Raw genomic sequence first — 14,844 nt, 5'->3', positions numbered from 1 at the left:
TTCTTGAATCTGTAGGTTGTCTTTAGTTAGTTCTAGAAAGTTTTCAGTTATTTTCTCTTTGTTCCCTCTGCCATATTCTCCTCTCCTCTCTTTTGGGTACTCCAGTTAAACATATTTTAGATTTTCTCACTGATCCCCTGTCTCTTATCATTTTTGTATATTTTCTATCCTTTTTGTCTTTCCATGTTTGGTTCCAGATATTTTATTATCTCTTCTGTTGTGTCTGTTTGTTGTTAAACCCATCCTTTGAATTATTATTTTCAGTTATAGATCTAGAATTTCTATTTGATTTTTTTAATTTTTATTTTTAGAGCTGGCATACATGTGCAGATTGTGCAGGTTTGTTACACAGGTAAATGTTTGCCTAGGTGATCAACCCATCTAAGTATTAAGCCCAGCATGCATTAGCTATTTTTCCTAATGCTCTCCCTTCCCCCTCCCCACACCTCCTTGATTCTTTTTCAAATAGGTTTTGGGAAATGCTGTCTGTACTCGGGGCCTGGAGAGTTTCTGTCCTCCATTGAGAAACCAAGCACATTGCTTGACTTGCCTCTTAGCGGGAGGGTGATGTTGAGAACAAGGTTAAATACCCACCTGTCAGGACATCAACCAGACCCAAAGACAAAAAATCCACCAAAGATGCTAGAAGCACAGAGAAATCAGTCTCTACCTTGGTACTTAATATTGGTGACCTGGTACTTGAAATGCTCCCACAGAGGAAGGTAAGAGTTGGAGGTTGTCAACTCATTCCTGAAGGCTCTCTCCTCTCTGGAATTCTTTTTAAAGCTGTCCAGTGATTTTAAAATTCTTAATTTTGGTAGTAAATTTTCTGCTTTTTCTTCTCTATTTATTTCAGCAGGACTTTTAGCCTGTGCAGACTTCTATATTCTACACAAACAGGAGGTCTGTTATACGCTCTCAATATTTTGTTTTCATTCCCCATCCTGAGTTTTGTTGGAATAAACAGTGCTACTTTGTTTATGCTTCCCCTAGTGATTTGGAAGTTTTATGTATTATTTCTGGTTTTATGGTTCCTTTATCATTTTAACAAACATTTTTATTTAAACACCAGTAATGACATAGCCCCCCCACCCCCACAACAAGACAAAGGCTTCATGTTGCTTTGTTGGCGTCATCTCCCCTCTGGCTCCTCCGCTGGTATTCTTCCTTCAGGCTGGTCTCCTCCAATCCATTTTTCGCCCAGCAGCCAGAGTGGTCTTTTTAAAGTGATCAGCACTCCTCCACTGGAAACCCTTCAGTGCCATTCCCCTTATGACAAAGCCCAGGCCCTCAACATGGCACATGAGGCACCATCTGGGCCCTACCACCCTTTCCGGCCTCATCACAGAAGTCCCATCAACTTAAATAAAAGGAAGATTGATTAACCATGAAAACCTCTGGGTCAAGTCAGCACATTCTTAACTCCCTGACCTGCCAGGCTGTTGCCTGCCTTTGCTCCCTCTGTCTGTCACTGGCCATTCCAGTGCAGGCAAGAGGGCAGTTATCACAGGGACACAGAACTCTCCAGCCCCTTACTGGCCCTTTCCTCCATCAGCAAGCCCCTTGAGGGCAGGGACGGCGTCTTACTATCTTGGTGGTCCCAGCACTTAGCTGGAGCATAGTAGATCATGAATAAGTGGTTGTTGAATGAATTAATGGAGGAAGAAAAGAGAAGGCTTATTTCCCTCAATAGGGCTAGGCTTCCTGGGGCAGAAATGGTGGCAGCCCTGGTGAAATTCCTCCGGGAGGACACACCCAGAGGATGCCTCGTGTGGCTATTTGATGAAGTAAGAAAAGGACTTGAGAGCACGTGGCGAGGTGAGGCAGAGACAGTTTGATGACAAAAGCCAGAATCCTTCTCAAAGGAAAGGCGGGAGAGGGCTCGATATGTTAGAGAGCACTGGTATGTCATGGAAGCCAAGCCAGGAAGGGAGCCAGGCTGCTCGGGGGACTGACTGGGAGGCTGGTCCCTGCCTCTTTGGGGCTATGTGGCACTCACCATTACTTCTCTTCGTGAACCTGCTCTGTTTCTCTTTCTTTGCACATGGGCTTTCTGTGCTTACCTGTGAGTGCTGGCAAGTGGAGGCGCCGTTCTGCCTGACTTTCTGGTTTGAGCACTCAGAGGCTGCCTGGAAGCCCCTTTGTCCCAACTACAGCCATAGGGATTGAAGCTCTGGACCTGGTGCCTCAGCCATGGCTGGGGAAGGGTCCCCAAGTCACCACCTCCCTAGGAATTGGGCCAGCAGAGGTACGGACAGGGCAGGCAGATTGAGGGACAGCCACCAGTGATGGCTGGTCAGTCGTTCCTTCTCAAAAGTGACGATTGAGTTCATTGCATTAATCTTCGGAAACTATTTGATGGAACAATTCCATCTGTGCTGAATCGAGACAATTTTTTCTGCTTTTCTTCACAGTCCTGAAAAGCTCATCTGTGCAGACAAGAAACAGAAAAGAAAAGAGAAAAAGATGGCCGACCTAAGTCAGGCTGCGTTTGAAAGGCAGTTCCTTTCCTCAAAGCTCAGCCAGAAGAACAAAGTGGGTGAAAGAAAGGGTCTGGTGAGCAGAGGCCTGGGGCGGGGCTGGCATGCAGGGCTTTGCAGCACCCACGAGCAGCACATACTGGTTCCAGAATGAGCCACCGCCACAGCCCTCCCTGTCAGACAGGCACCCAAGGGCGGAGGAGGCATGGCCCAAGAAGAAGGGCGTGAAGAGGAGGAGGGAGAAATGGCGGTGGCCTCAGGCTCAGCACTGCAGCTCTGACAGGGCCCCTCGGGCGGGGAAGCCTTGCATGAAGAAACTCAGACAAGTGGTAAATGTGGGACCTGGACCCCACTTTCCGGAGACATCCTGTCCTTCCGAGGTGAGGGCCAACCTGGCCACAGGGGCTTTTCCCCCTGAGATTTCTTCAGCGCCTTCGCCCGGGCCTTTGCCCTTCTGCCACTTTCCTACCATTTTCCACTTACTCCATCCAAATTGCACCAAAAATGGTGTTCTCCTTAGTCCACACACAACTGGTGGGAAGTTTTTGAAATGAAATTTATACCAAAAAATTAGGGCAAGATGAGATTTTTTGATATTTAAAAGGTATTTTTATATGTAGGAATTTTCTGAGTACGGATTTCTTATCCAGAGCTCATGGTTCATTTGACACAGTTTTCAGCTCCTGGTCTATTTCCCCTTCCATTCTCTCCGCCAGGCCCTGTACCCTGAGGCCTGAGGCGCAGGACCCTCCCAGGGAAGGCCTAGGGGGCTTGGTGGGCCACCGCTCAGCTCAGGACCTGACAGCGTCACTCCCACCCCTCGCCACCACACACACAGGATGGGGGACTGCTGCTGCTTTCCAGCCTGTGAGCCTGGATAGGTATTTTGTGACCCAGCTCCTGCTCGGTCCCATCGCTGTCCCCGGTCTCTCCAGGGAGTAAGGGATTCTCCATCTGTGGTAAGTTACCTGTGACTCTTCAGCAGTTTCCTCTGAGCATAATTATATCTGAGAGCACAGGGAGCTCCTCATTCCGTATATTTTTCAAATATTCAAGATGTACAACGTGATGATTTGCTATAGGTATTCATTGTGAAATGTTTGCCACAGTCAAGCTTGTTGACATACCCACCAGCTCACATTTACTGTTTTCGTGTGTGGTGAGAATACTCACAATCTACTCTCTGAGCAAATTGCAAGTATATGTTATTAGTAACTGTAGTATCTGTGTTGTCCATTAGGCCTCTAGAACCTACTGTTACTCGTGGAGGGTCTTCACTATGAGTTGTTCAGGTCCTTGGCATTTTGAACAAAGAATTGACCAAAACACACAGAGTAGCAGAGGAATGAAACGCGGGAGCGAAGCAGCGAAAGCAGGGATTTATTCAAGACAGAAAGCTCTGCAGGGTGGGAGCAGACCCAGCAAGGGCTCAAGGGTGTTAAGTTCCCTGTTTGAGGTTCTTATCTGCTACCCCTTATCTGGATGAAGGATTTGGTCCCTGGCTAATTAAAGGCTGAGGTGAATTGGCGCTCTACGCAGATAAAGGGATGGTCCCCGTGTTGGCTGCAGCTAATCCAGGGCACTCTCCCTTTCCATCTAAGACGTTGTAGGGAGAGTAGCCTTTGATCTTTTGCTGCTTGGCTTGGGGAGATGGGGTTTTCCTTTTGGTTCCGCTTTCAGAAGTGTGTGTTAATTGGCCTCAGGTTCCCTGCCCCCAGACCCAGGTGTTTTCCTTTTGATCCAGCTTTGGGAAGGCAGCTCGAATTGGCCTTGGATTTCCTGCGCCCAGACCTTGCTGTTTTCTCAGACCTTGCTGTTGTCCCTGTCTCCAGACCCTGTTCTCCTGCCTCAGTACTTACCACAGAAAGTTTGTACCCTTTGACCAACACCTGTCACCTCACTGCCCCCACGCCCTGACTCTGGTATCCACCCTTCTACTCTGGATGGGTTTGACATCTTTAGATACCACATATTGTTACAGGAAAGGGGTCCTGATCCAGACCTCAAGAGAGGTTTGTTGGATCTCAAGCAAGAAAGAATTCACGGCCAGTCCACAGTGCAAAGTGAAAGCAAGTTTATTGAGAAAGTAAAGGAATAAAAGAACGACCACTCCATAGAGCAGCCCTGAGGGCTGCTGGTTGCTCATTTTGTGGTTATTTCTTGATGATATGCTAAATAAGGGGTGGATTATTCTTGCCTCCCCTTTTAGACCATATAGGGTAACTTTCTGACCTTGCCATGGCATCTATAAACTGTCATGGCGCTGGTGGGAGTGTAGCAGTGAGGGTGACGAGAGGTCATTGTCGTCGCCATCTTGGTTTTGGTGGGTTTTGGCTGGCTCTTTTTTATTAGCCTGTTTTATCAGCAAGGTCTTTATGACCTGTATTTTGTGCTGACCTCCTATCTCATCCTGTGAGTTAGAATGCCTCACCGTCTGGGAATGCAACCCAGTAGGCTTTAGCCTTATTTTACCCAGCTCCTATTTAAGATGGAGTTGCCCTGGTTCACACACCTCTGACAATATGAGATCAGGCAGTATTTGTCTTTCTGTGCCTGGCTTCTTTCACTTAGCATAACATCCTCCACGTTCACCTATGTTGTTGCAAATGACAGGACTTCCTTCTCTTCTCAGGCGGGTTATTGGTCCATGGTATGTGTACCATATGCATTTTCTTTACCAGTTCATGTCAGCAGACACTTAGGTTGTTCCCATTTCTTGGCTATTGTGAATAATGCTGCAGTGAACACGGGAGTGTAGATATCCCTTCAAGATGGTGATTTTATTTCCTTTGAATATATGTATATACACCTGGAAGTGGGATTGCTGAATTGTATGGTCATTCTATTTTTAGTTTTTTTTGGAAACCTCCATGCTGTTTTCCATAATGGCTGTAGTGATCTACATTCCACCAACAGTGTACAAGGGTACTGTTATTTTTTTTTAATTTTATTATTATACTTTAAGTTTTAGGGTACATGTGCACAATGTGCAGGTTTGTTACATATGTATACATGTGCCATGTTGGTGTGCTGTACCCATTAACTCGTCATTTAGCATTAGGTATATCTGCTAATGCTATCCCTCCCCCCTCCCCCCACCCCACAACAGTCTCCGGAGTGTGATGTTCCCCTTCCTGTGTCCATGTGTTCTCACTGTTCAATTCCCACCTATGAGTGAGAACATGCAGTGTTTGGTTTTTTGTCCTTGCGATAGTTTGCTGAGAATGATGGTTTCCAGTTTCATCCATGTCCCTACAAAGGACTCATCATTTTTTATGGCTGCATAGTATTCCATGGTGTATATGTGCCACATTTTCTTAATCCAGTCTATCGTTGTTGGACATTTAGGTTGGTTCCAAGTCTTTGCTATTGTGAATAGTGCTGCTATAAACATACGTGTGCATGTGTCTTTATAGCAGCATGATTTATAATCCTTTGGGTATATACCCAGTAATGGGATGGCTGGGTCAAATGGTATTTCTAGTTCTAGATCCCTGAGGAATCGCCACACTGACTTCCACAATGGTTGAACTAGTTTACAGTCCCACCAACAGTGTAAAAGTGTTCCTATTTCTCCACATCCTCTCCAGCACCTGTTGTTTCCTGACTTTTTAATGATCGCCATTCTAACTGGTGTGAGATGGTATCTCATTGTGGTTTTGATTTGCATTTCTCTGATGGCCAGTGATGATGAGCATTTTTTCATGTGATTTTTGGCTGCATAAATGTCTTCTTTTGAGAAGTGTCTGTTCATGTCCTTCGCCCACTTTTTGATGGGGTTGTTTGTTTTTTCTTGTAAATTTGTTTGAGTTCATTGTAGATTCTGGATATTAGCCCTTTGTCAGATGAGTAGGTTGCAAAAATTTTCTGACATTCTGTAGGTTGCCTGTTCACTCTGATGGTAGTTTCTTTTGCTGTGCAGAAGCTCTTTAGTTTAATTAGATCCCATTTGTCAATTTTGGCTTTTGTTGCCATTGCTTTTGGTAATTGAAGTCCTTGCCCATGCCTATGTCCTGAATGGTATTGCCTAGGTTTTCTTCTAGGGTTTTTATGGTTTTAGGTCTAACATGTAAGTCTTTAATCCATCTTGAATTAATTTTTGTATGAGGTGTAAGGAAGGGATCCAGTTTCAGCTTTCTACATATGGCTAGCCAGTTTTCCCAGCACCATTTATTAAATAGGGAATCCTTTCCCCATTGCTTGTTTTTCTCAGGTTTGTCAAAGATCAGATGGTTGTAGATATGTGGCATTATTTCTGAGGGCTCTTTTCTGTTCCATTGATCTATATCTCTGTTTTGGTACCAGTACCATGCTGTTTTGGTTACTGTAGCCTTGTAGTATAGCTTGAAGTCAGGTAGTGTGATGCCTCCAGCTTTGTTCTTTTGGCTTAGGATTGACTTGGTGATGTGGGCTCTTTTTTGGTTCCATATGAACTTTAAAGTAGTTTTTTCCAATCTGTGAAGAAAGTCATTGGTAGCTTGATGGGGATGGCATTGAATCTATAAATTACCTTGGGCAGTATGGCCATTTTCATGATATTGATTCTTCCTACCCATGAGCATGGAATGTTCTTCCATTTGTTTGTATCCTCTTTTATTTCATTGAGCAGTGGTTTGTAGTTCTCCTTGAAGAGGTCCTTCACATCCCTTGTAAGTTGGATTCCTAGGTATTTTATTCTCTTTGAAGCAATTGTGAATGGGAGTTCACTCATGATTTGGCTCTCTGTTTGTCTGTTATTGGTGTATAAGAATGCTTGTGATTTTTGTACATTGATTTTGTATCCTGAGACTTTGCTGAAGTTCCTTATCAGTTTAAGGAGATTTTGGGCTGAGACAATGGGGTTTTCTAGAGGTACAATCATGTCATCTGCAAACAGGGACAATTTGACTTCCTCTTTTCCTAATTGAATACCCTTTATTTCCTTCTCCTGCCTCATTGCCCTGGCCAGAACTTCCAACACTATGTTGAACAGGAGTGGTGAGAGAGGGCATCCCTGTCTTGTACCAGTTTTCAAAGGGAGTGCTTCCAGTTTTTGCCCATTCAGTATGATATTGGCTGTGAGTTTGTCATAGATAGCTCTTATTATTTTGAGATAGGTCCTATCAGTACCTAATTTATTGAGAGTTTTTAGCATGAAGGGTTGTTGAATTTTGTCAAAGGCCTTTTCTGCATCTATTGAGATAATCATGTGGTTTTTGTCTTTGGTTCTGTTTATATGCTGGATTACATTCATTGATTTGCGTATGTTGAACCAGCCTTGCATCCCAGGGATGAAGCCCAGTTGATCATGGTGGATAAGCTTTTTGATGTGCTGCTGGATTCAGTTTGCCAGTATTTTATTGAGGATTTTTGCATCAATGTTCATCAAGGATATTGGTCTGAAATTCTCTTTTTTGGTTGTGTCTCTGTCAGGCTTTGGTATCAGGATGATGCTGGCCTCATAAAATGAGTTAGGGAGGATTCCCTCTTTTTCTATTGATTGGAATAGTTTCAGAAGGAATGGTACCAGCTCCTCCTTGTACCTCTGGTAGAATTCGGCTGTGAATTCATCTGGACCTGGACTTTTTTGGTTGGTAAGCAATTGATTATTGCCACAATTTCAGAGCCTGTTATTGGTCTATTCATAGATTCAACTTCTTCCTGGTTTAGTCTTGGGAGGGTGTATGTGTCCAGGAATTTATCCATTTCTTCTAGATTTTCTAGTTTATTTGCGTAGAGGTGTTTGTAGTATTCTCTGATGGTAGTTTGTATTTCTGTGGGATCGGTGGTGATACCCCCTTTATCATTTTTTATTGCGTCTATTTGATTCTTCTCTCTTTTCTTCTTTATTAGTCTTGCTAGCGGTCTATCAATTTTGTTGATCTTTTCAAAAAACCAGCTCCTGGATTCATTGATTTTTTTGAAGGGTTTTTTGTGTTTCTATTTCCTTCATTTCTGCTCTGATTTTAGTTATTTCTTGCCTTCTGCTAGCTTTTGAATGTGTTTGCTCTTGCTTTCCTAGTTCTTTTAATTGTGACGTTAGGGTGTCAATTTTGGATCTTTCCTGCTTTCTCTTGTGGGCATTTAGTGCTATAAATTTCCGTCTACACACTGCTTTGAATGTGTCCCAGAGATTCTGGTATGTTGTGTCTTTGTTTTTGTTGGTTTCAAAGAACATCTTTATTTCTGCCTTCATTTCGTTATATACCCAGTAGTCATTCAGGAGCAGGTTGTTCAGTTTCCATGTAGTTGAGCGGTTTTGAGTGAGTTTCTTAATCCTGAGTTCTAGTTTGATTGCATTGTGGTCTGAGAGACAGTTTGTTATAATTTCTGTTCTTTTACGTTTGCTGAGGAGTGTTTTACTTCCAACTATGTGGTCAATTTTGGAATAGGTGTGGTGTGGTGCTGAAAAAAATGTATATTCTGTTGATTTGGGGTGGAGGGTTCTGTAGATGTCTATTAGATCTGCTTGGTGCAGAGCTGAGTTCAATTCCTGGGTATCCTTGTTAACTTTCTGTCTCATTGATCTGTCTAATGTTGACAATGGGGTGTTAAAGTCTCCCATTGTTATTGTGTGGGAGTCTAAGTCTCTTTGTAGGTCACTAAGGACTTGCTTTATGAATCTAGGTGCTCCTGTATTGGGTGCATATATATTTAGGATAGTTAGCTCTTCTTGTTGAATTGATCCCTTTACCATTATATAATGGCCTTCTTTGTCTCTTTTGATCTTTGTTGGTTTAAAGTCTGTTTTATCAGAGACTAGGATTGCAACCCCTGCCTTTTTTTGTTTTCCATTTGCTTAGTAGATCTTCCTCCATCCCTTTATTTTGAGCCTATGTGTGTGTCTGCATGTGAGATGGGTTTCCTGAATACAGCACACTGATGGGTCTTGACTCCTTATCCAATTTGTCAGTCTGTGTCTTTTAATTGGAGCATTTAGCCCATTTACATTTAAAGTTAATATTGTTATGTGTGAATTTGGTCCTGTCATTATGATGTTAGCTGGTTATTTTGCTCATTAGTTGATGCAGTTTCTTCCTAGCCTTGATGGTCTTTACATTTTGGTATGTTTTTGCAGTGGCTGGTACCAGTTGTTCCTTTCCATGTTTGGTGCTTCCTTCAGGAGCTCTTTTAGGCCAGGCCTGGTTGGTGACAAAATCTCTCAGCATTTGCTTGTCTGTAAAGTATTTTATTTCTCCTTCACTTATGAAGCTTATTTTGGCTGGATATGAAATTCCGGGTTGAAAATTCTTTTCTTTAAGAATGTTGAATATCGGCCCCCACTCTCTTCTGGCTGGTAGAGTTTCTGCCGAGAGATCAGCTGTTAGTCTGATGGGCTTCCCTTTGTGGGTAACCCGACTTTTCTCTCTGGCTGCCCTTAACATTTTTTCCTTCATTTCAACTTTGGTGAATTTGACAATTATGTGTCTTGGAGTTGCTCTTCTCGAGGACTATCTTTGTGGCTTTCTCTGTATCTCCTGAATCTGAATGTTGGCCTGCCTTGCTAGATTGGGGAAGTTCTCCTGGATAATATCCTGCAGAGTGTTTTCCAACTTGGTGCCATTCTCCCCATCACTTTCAGGTACACCAATCAGACGTAGATTTGGTCTTTTCACATAGTCCCATATTTCTTGGAGGCTTTGTTCATTTCTTTTTATTCTTTTTTCTCTAAACTTCCCTTCTCACTTCATTTCATTCATTTCGTCTTCCATCACTGATACCCTTTCTTCCAGTTGATCGCATCGGCTCCTGAGGCTTCTGCATCCTTCACGTAGTTCTTGAGCCTTGGCTTTCAGCTCCATCAGCTCCTTTAAGGACTTCTCTGCATTGGATATTTTAGGTAGCCATTCGTCTAATTTTTTTTCAAAGTTTTTAACTTCTTTGCCATTGGTTTGAATTTCCTCCTGTAGCTCAGAGTAGTTTGATCGTCTGAAGCCTTCTTCTCTCAACTCGTCAAAGTCATTCTCTGTCCAGCTTTGTTCTGTTGCTGGTGAGGAACTGCGTTCCTTTGGAGGAGGAGAGGCGCTCTGCTTTTTAGAGTTTCCAGTTTTTCTGCTCTATTTTTTCCCCATCTTTGTGGTTTTTGTCTACTTTTGGTCTTTGATGATGGTGACGTACAGATGGGTTTTTGGTGTGGATGTCCTTTCTGTTTGTTAGTTTTCCTTCTAACAGACAAGCATCCTGTTATATATAAAGTTTCGGTGCCACAAAAGAAATACCACTCGAACATAAGATTTTCTTTTTAATTCTCAGCAAGGCAAGGTACTTCTAATTATTGTTGTTGACTAACTAAAATTGGTAATGGCTATCTAAATTTACTGTCCCCATTGTACTCTTTGAGACGGAGTCTCACTCTGTCACCCAGGCTGGAGTGCAGTGACTGATCTCGGCTCACTGCAAGCTCTGGCTCCCAGGTTCACACCATTCTCCTGCCTCAGCCTCCCAAGTAGCTGGGACTACAGGTGCCTGCCACCACGCCCGGCTAATTTTTTTTATTTTTAGTAGAGGCGGGGTTTCACCGTGTTAGCCAGGATGGTCTCAATCTCCTGACCTCATGATCCGCCTGCCTTGGCCTCCCAAAGTGCTGGGATTACAGGTGTGAGCCATTGCACCCAGCCCCAAGGCAAGATACTTCTATATAGAAGGGTGCGCCCTTACAGATGGAGCAATGGTGGGCGCACACTTGGACAAGGGAGGAGAAAGGGTTCTTATCCCTGACGCACGTGGCCCCTGCGGCTGTGTCGTTCCCCTATTGGCCAGGGTTAGACCGCACAGGCTAAACTAATTCCAACTGGCGAATTTAAAGAGAGTGACGGGGTGAGCGCTTTGGCGGGAGTCAGGGCAGAGCAGGTAGCAGGTAATTGGAATGAGTTAGGGTGGAGCAGGTGATCAGAATGAGTCAGGGTGGAGCAGGTAATTGAAAAAGGTTGCTTTACGAGGAAGTTTGAAAGTAGAAGCCAAATAATTGAACATACTGACATATCCTTTGAAAATAAATGTAGAACTCTTATCTAACAGTCCCATACAAGGGAACGCTTGTTATCTTTCGACTTTTTCATAATAGCCAACCTAACAGGTGTGAGGTGACATCTCATTGTGGTTTTGATTTGCATTTCCTTGATGATTAGTGATGTTGAGCACCTTTTTTATATACCTGTTGACCATCTGTACATTTCTAGGGGGGCAGGAAGGAGGCTTTGGAAAAATCTCTGTTCAGGCTCTGTCCTCATTTTTAAATTGGGTTACTCACTTTTTTGCTATTGAGGTGAATGAGTTCCTTATATATTTTGGATATTAACCTTTTATTTGATACATGGTTTGGAAATATTTTCTCCCTTTCTGTAGGTTGCCTTTTTGTTCGCTGTGCAGAAGCTTTTTAGTTTGATATAGTCCCACTTGTTTATATCAGATCTTAATGTGACTGTGGTCAGTTCTACCCTTAATGGTTGGGTGGGCTACACTAGTAGACCCAAGTGGACTGAGGTTTAAATGCAGTAGCAGTTAAGTTTTGCTTATGTCCTGGCACTGTCCCAGTGGGTCAGCAGGCTGTCCCTCTCGGTGTGGTCTTTCGGGTCCTATCTCATGGGCCTGTGTCATCTTCAGCACCTGGCTTCCGAGGTTGCACTAGGAACTCATTCCTATCAACCTGAAAAGGGAAGAGATCGTGGATGAGTTCTTCCTGGGAGTCAGGTGTATGTGGGCCGGGCTGGAGGCGGCATGTCATTTCCTCTGATGTTCCCTGGGCTAGGACCCAGTTCCATGTCTGTTCCTAACTGTAGGGTGAAAGGGGCATGGGGAAAAGTATTCCATGGCTGGTCTGCCTACAATGGCAGGAGAGCATTTTGTGGACAGCTGGTCATCTCTGCTGTACATACCACAAAAAGATTAGTTATTTGTGGAGTTCAAAGATACAGACAGCCTTGTCTGAGAGTTGGCAGGAACCAGAGTGAGAGAGAGAGAGGTAAAGCAAGAGGGCCGGCTGGAAACCTGCCTGAAACGGGAGTCTTAGCTCCAGCAGGAGGGCTGAGTGTGGGGCAGAGTCAGCGGGGGTCCTCGCTGCACCTGTAAGCCCCGCATCCCTGCACCACGCTTAGCCCTTCTCTTCTGTCACTAGGTTTTAGGAACCAGACAGCAGAGACCCCGTTCCTGGGCTGCTGGGGACAGCCAACAGCACAGGGGTCCCCAGCCTGTGGGAAGAAGAGTGATGACAGCTGAGGTCCTGGGGCAGCACCTGGCCTCCCTGCAGAAGGTGGCCAGGCAGGGCCACCCTTGGTACTGAAGCTTCGTTGACTTGACTTGGCAGTGTCTGTACAGCAGTTAAAATACTCTAAACATATTTTCTTTCTCCAGAAGTGGAAATAAATTGCAAGAAATACCCAAATCACAGGAGTTCTTATTTATTGAGCTCCTGTTGTGAACCAGGAACCCTGTGAGGTACTTTGTTCACTGAAAAGTTTTCGCAGTAAGATACTATTATCCTCTCCCAACACACAATGCTCTGAGGCTTGGTGAGCTGCTCAGAGGTGGCAGTCCCCTAGCTCAGAGGTGGCAGTGTTCTCTCAGGCCAGTCCCTCAGGTGCCACACAACACATTTATCCCCTCCTCACATGCACTCAGACTTGGTCATCAAATTCCTCACAATTTGGGTTGCCTTTTAAGAGAGCGGAGTGCCCCTCTCCGGCCATGGCACCTGCTCCTGAAGAGCACTGGAGGGACCTGCTGAGGGGGGTTCTCAGCAGAGGGGAGATGTCTGGGCGCATGAGGCACATATGCCAGGTCCTGCTGGGGTGGAGGTACATAGACTCAGGCGGTACAGAGACTCAGGCAGTACAGACTCGGGGGTATGGAGTCTTGGGGTACGGAGACTCGGGTATGGAGACTCGGGGTATGGAGACTCGGGATAGAGACTCGGGGTATGGAGACTCAGGCACACCCCACATCCTCCCAAAAGTCAGGCTTACATTTGATTTCTCAAGGGGCAGGTGTGCGCTCCTAGGCGTAAGGGGACAGCTGGAGTGGCCGGGTGTGCTGACGCTCCGTGTGGTCCGTGGTTTCATAGAGGTTGTCTGACTCTGGTCCTGATGCTCCTCTGCCCTAAATCTGACCAAAAAGTCCTGTCATATCTAGCAGTGGAGAAATGGCACTCGCCACAGTGAGGATTACGGTCCCCGCAGCCCTGGGAACACAGGACGGTTCCGTAGCTCTCGTTCCCAGTAAGCCTAGAGCTGGTTTTGAGTCATCAGGGCAGCCTTGCTGCTGACATCAGCCAGGCTGGCCTTGTGACCAACAAGCCCCAACCCTAGAGACAGCTAGCAGTTCACTCTGCTCCGTGAGACTGGGCCTGACTACCCACTTTCCCACAAGCAAGCAATATGTTCAGTTGTTTAGGTTTCATATATCCAGTGATATCTCTTACGTTTTTTATGTCTATATTTTAACCAATCAGTGCCCAGGATCTATACCTGAGTGAGTGATGGATTTTTAAATCTGAATGTGCCGGTTCTGTTTCCCAGTCCTTTGCCCAGCAATTATGTTTAAACAGAAGCGGGGGCTAGGGTGGAGGCCCAAGCCCTTGGGACATTTGAATCCTTCCTTGTTCCTCTAGCTGCCTGGAGACCTGCTCCCTTAGAAATCAGGGCCCTAGCAATTCAAATGATTCCTTCAAAAGGACTTATCTGGCCGGGCACAGTGGCTCATGCCTGTAATCCCAGCACTTTGGGAGGCTCAGGCAGGCGGATCACTTGAGGTCAGGAGTTTGAGACCAGCCTGGCCAACATGGTGAAACCCCGTCTCTACTAAAAATACAAAATTTAGCTGGGTATGGTGGTGGGCGCCTGTAGTCCCAGCTACTCAGGAGGCTGAGGCAGGAGAATTGCTTGAACCCAGGAGGCGGAGGTTGCAGTGAGCTGAGATCAAACCACTGCACTCCAGCCTAGGCGACAGAGTGAGACTCTGTCTCAAAAAAAAAAAAAAAAGGGCAGATCTTTTCCCAGTTTTTACTGGGTTTAGTGTGTAAGACCTGTGTGCATTTCTTTGCTGTAAGTTACCCTGAGGTTATCACTCGATGAGGCAAGCTGAAGGAGGGTCAGTAGCTCCCACAGAGATCACCCATTTCACCCATTAAAGAAACCTAGCCCCAGAAGCACGAGGTAGATTCACCAAAGTCACAGAGCAAATTAGTGGCAGAGTCAAGATGAGGCCCTGGGTCTCCTGACCTCATCCTCACTCTGTCCTTGGTTTTCCCACGTACCAGGAAGGAAACTTGGTTTCATTATAGGCAACTTGTGAAGGTACCTTTTAAGAGCCTTTCATCTGGCTGAGAAAATTAAAAAGAAAAAAAGCAGCTTTCATATAGAAAGTAAATCAGTCAGACTTTGACAGAAGC

General features: G+C 45.0%; 1 protein-coding gene across 2 annotated transcripts in view; it reads left to right on the top strand.

Annotated features, from left to right (window-relative positions):
- FAM228A (family with sequence similarity 228 member A) overlaps positions 1–12,837 on the top strand; it is a 123,317-nt gene extending 110,480 nt beyond the window's left edge. The window contains exons 9-10 of one of the 2 annotated variants that reach the window (XM_055108169.1): positions 2,415–2,556; positions 12,574–12,837. In XM_055108169.1, the coding sequence (XP_054964144.1) occupies positions 2,415–2,556; positions 12,574–12,738 (307 nt within the window). In that variant the 3' untranslated portion in view covers positions 12,739–12,837. Of the gene's footprint in view, positions 1–2,414; positions 3,188–12,573 lie in introns of those variants that run through there. The other variant, XM_057301333.2, reaches the window with a different exon arrangement.
- Positions 12,838–14,844: the final 2,007 nt, after the last annotated feature.

This window comes from Pan paniscus, chromosome 12 (genome assembly GCF_029289425.2).
Source record: "Pan paniscus chromosome 12, NHGRI_mPanPan1-v2.0_pri, whole genome shotgun sequence".
Classification (NCBI taxonomy): Eukaryota; Metazoa; Chordata; class Mammalia; order Primates; family Hominidae; genus Pan; species Pan paniscus.
This window is presented reverse-complemented; position numbering and strand designations above follow the sequence as displayed.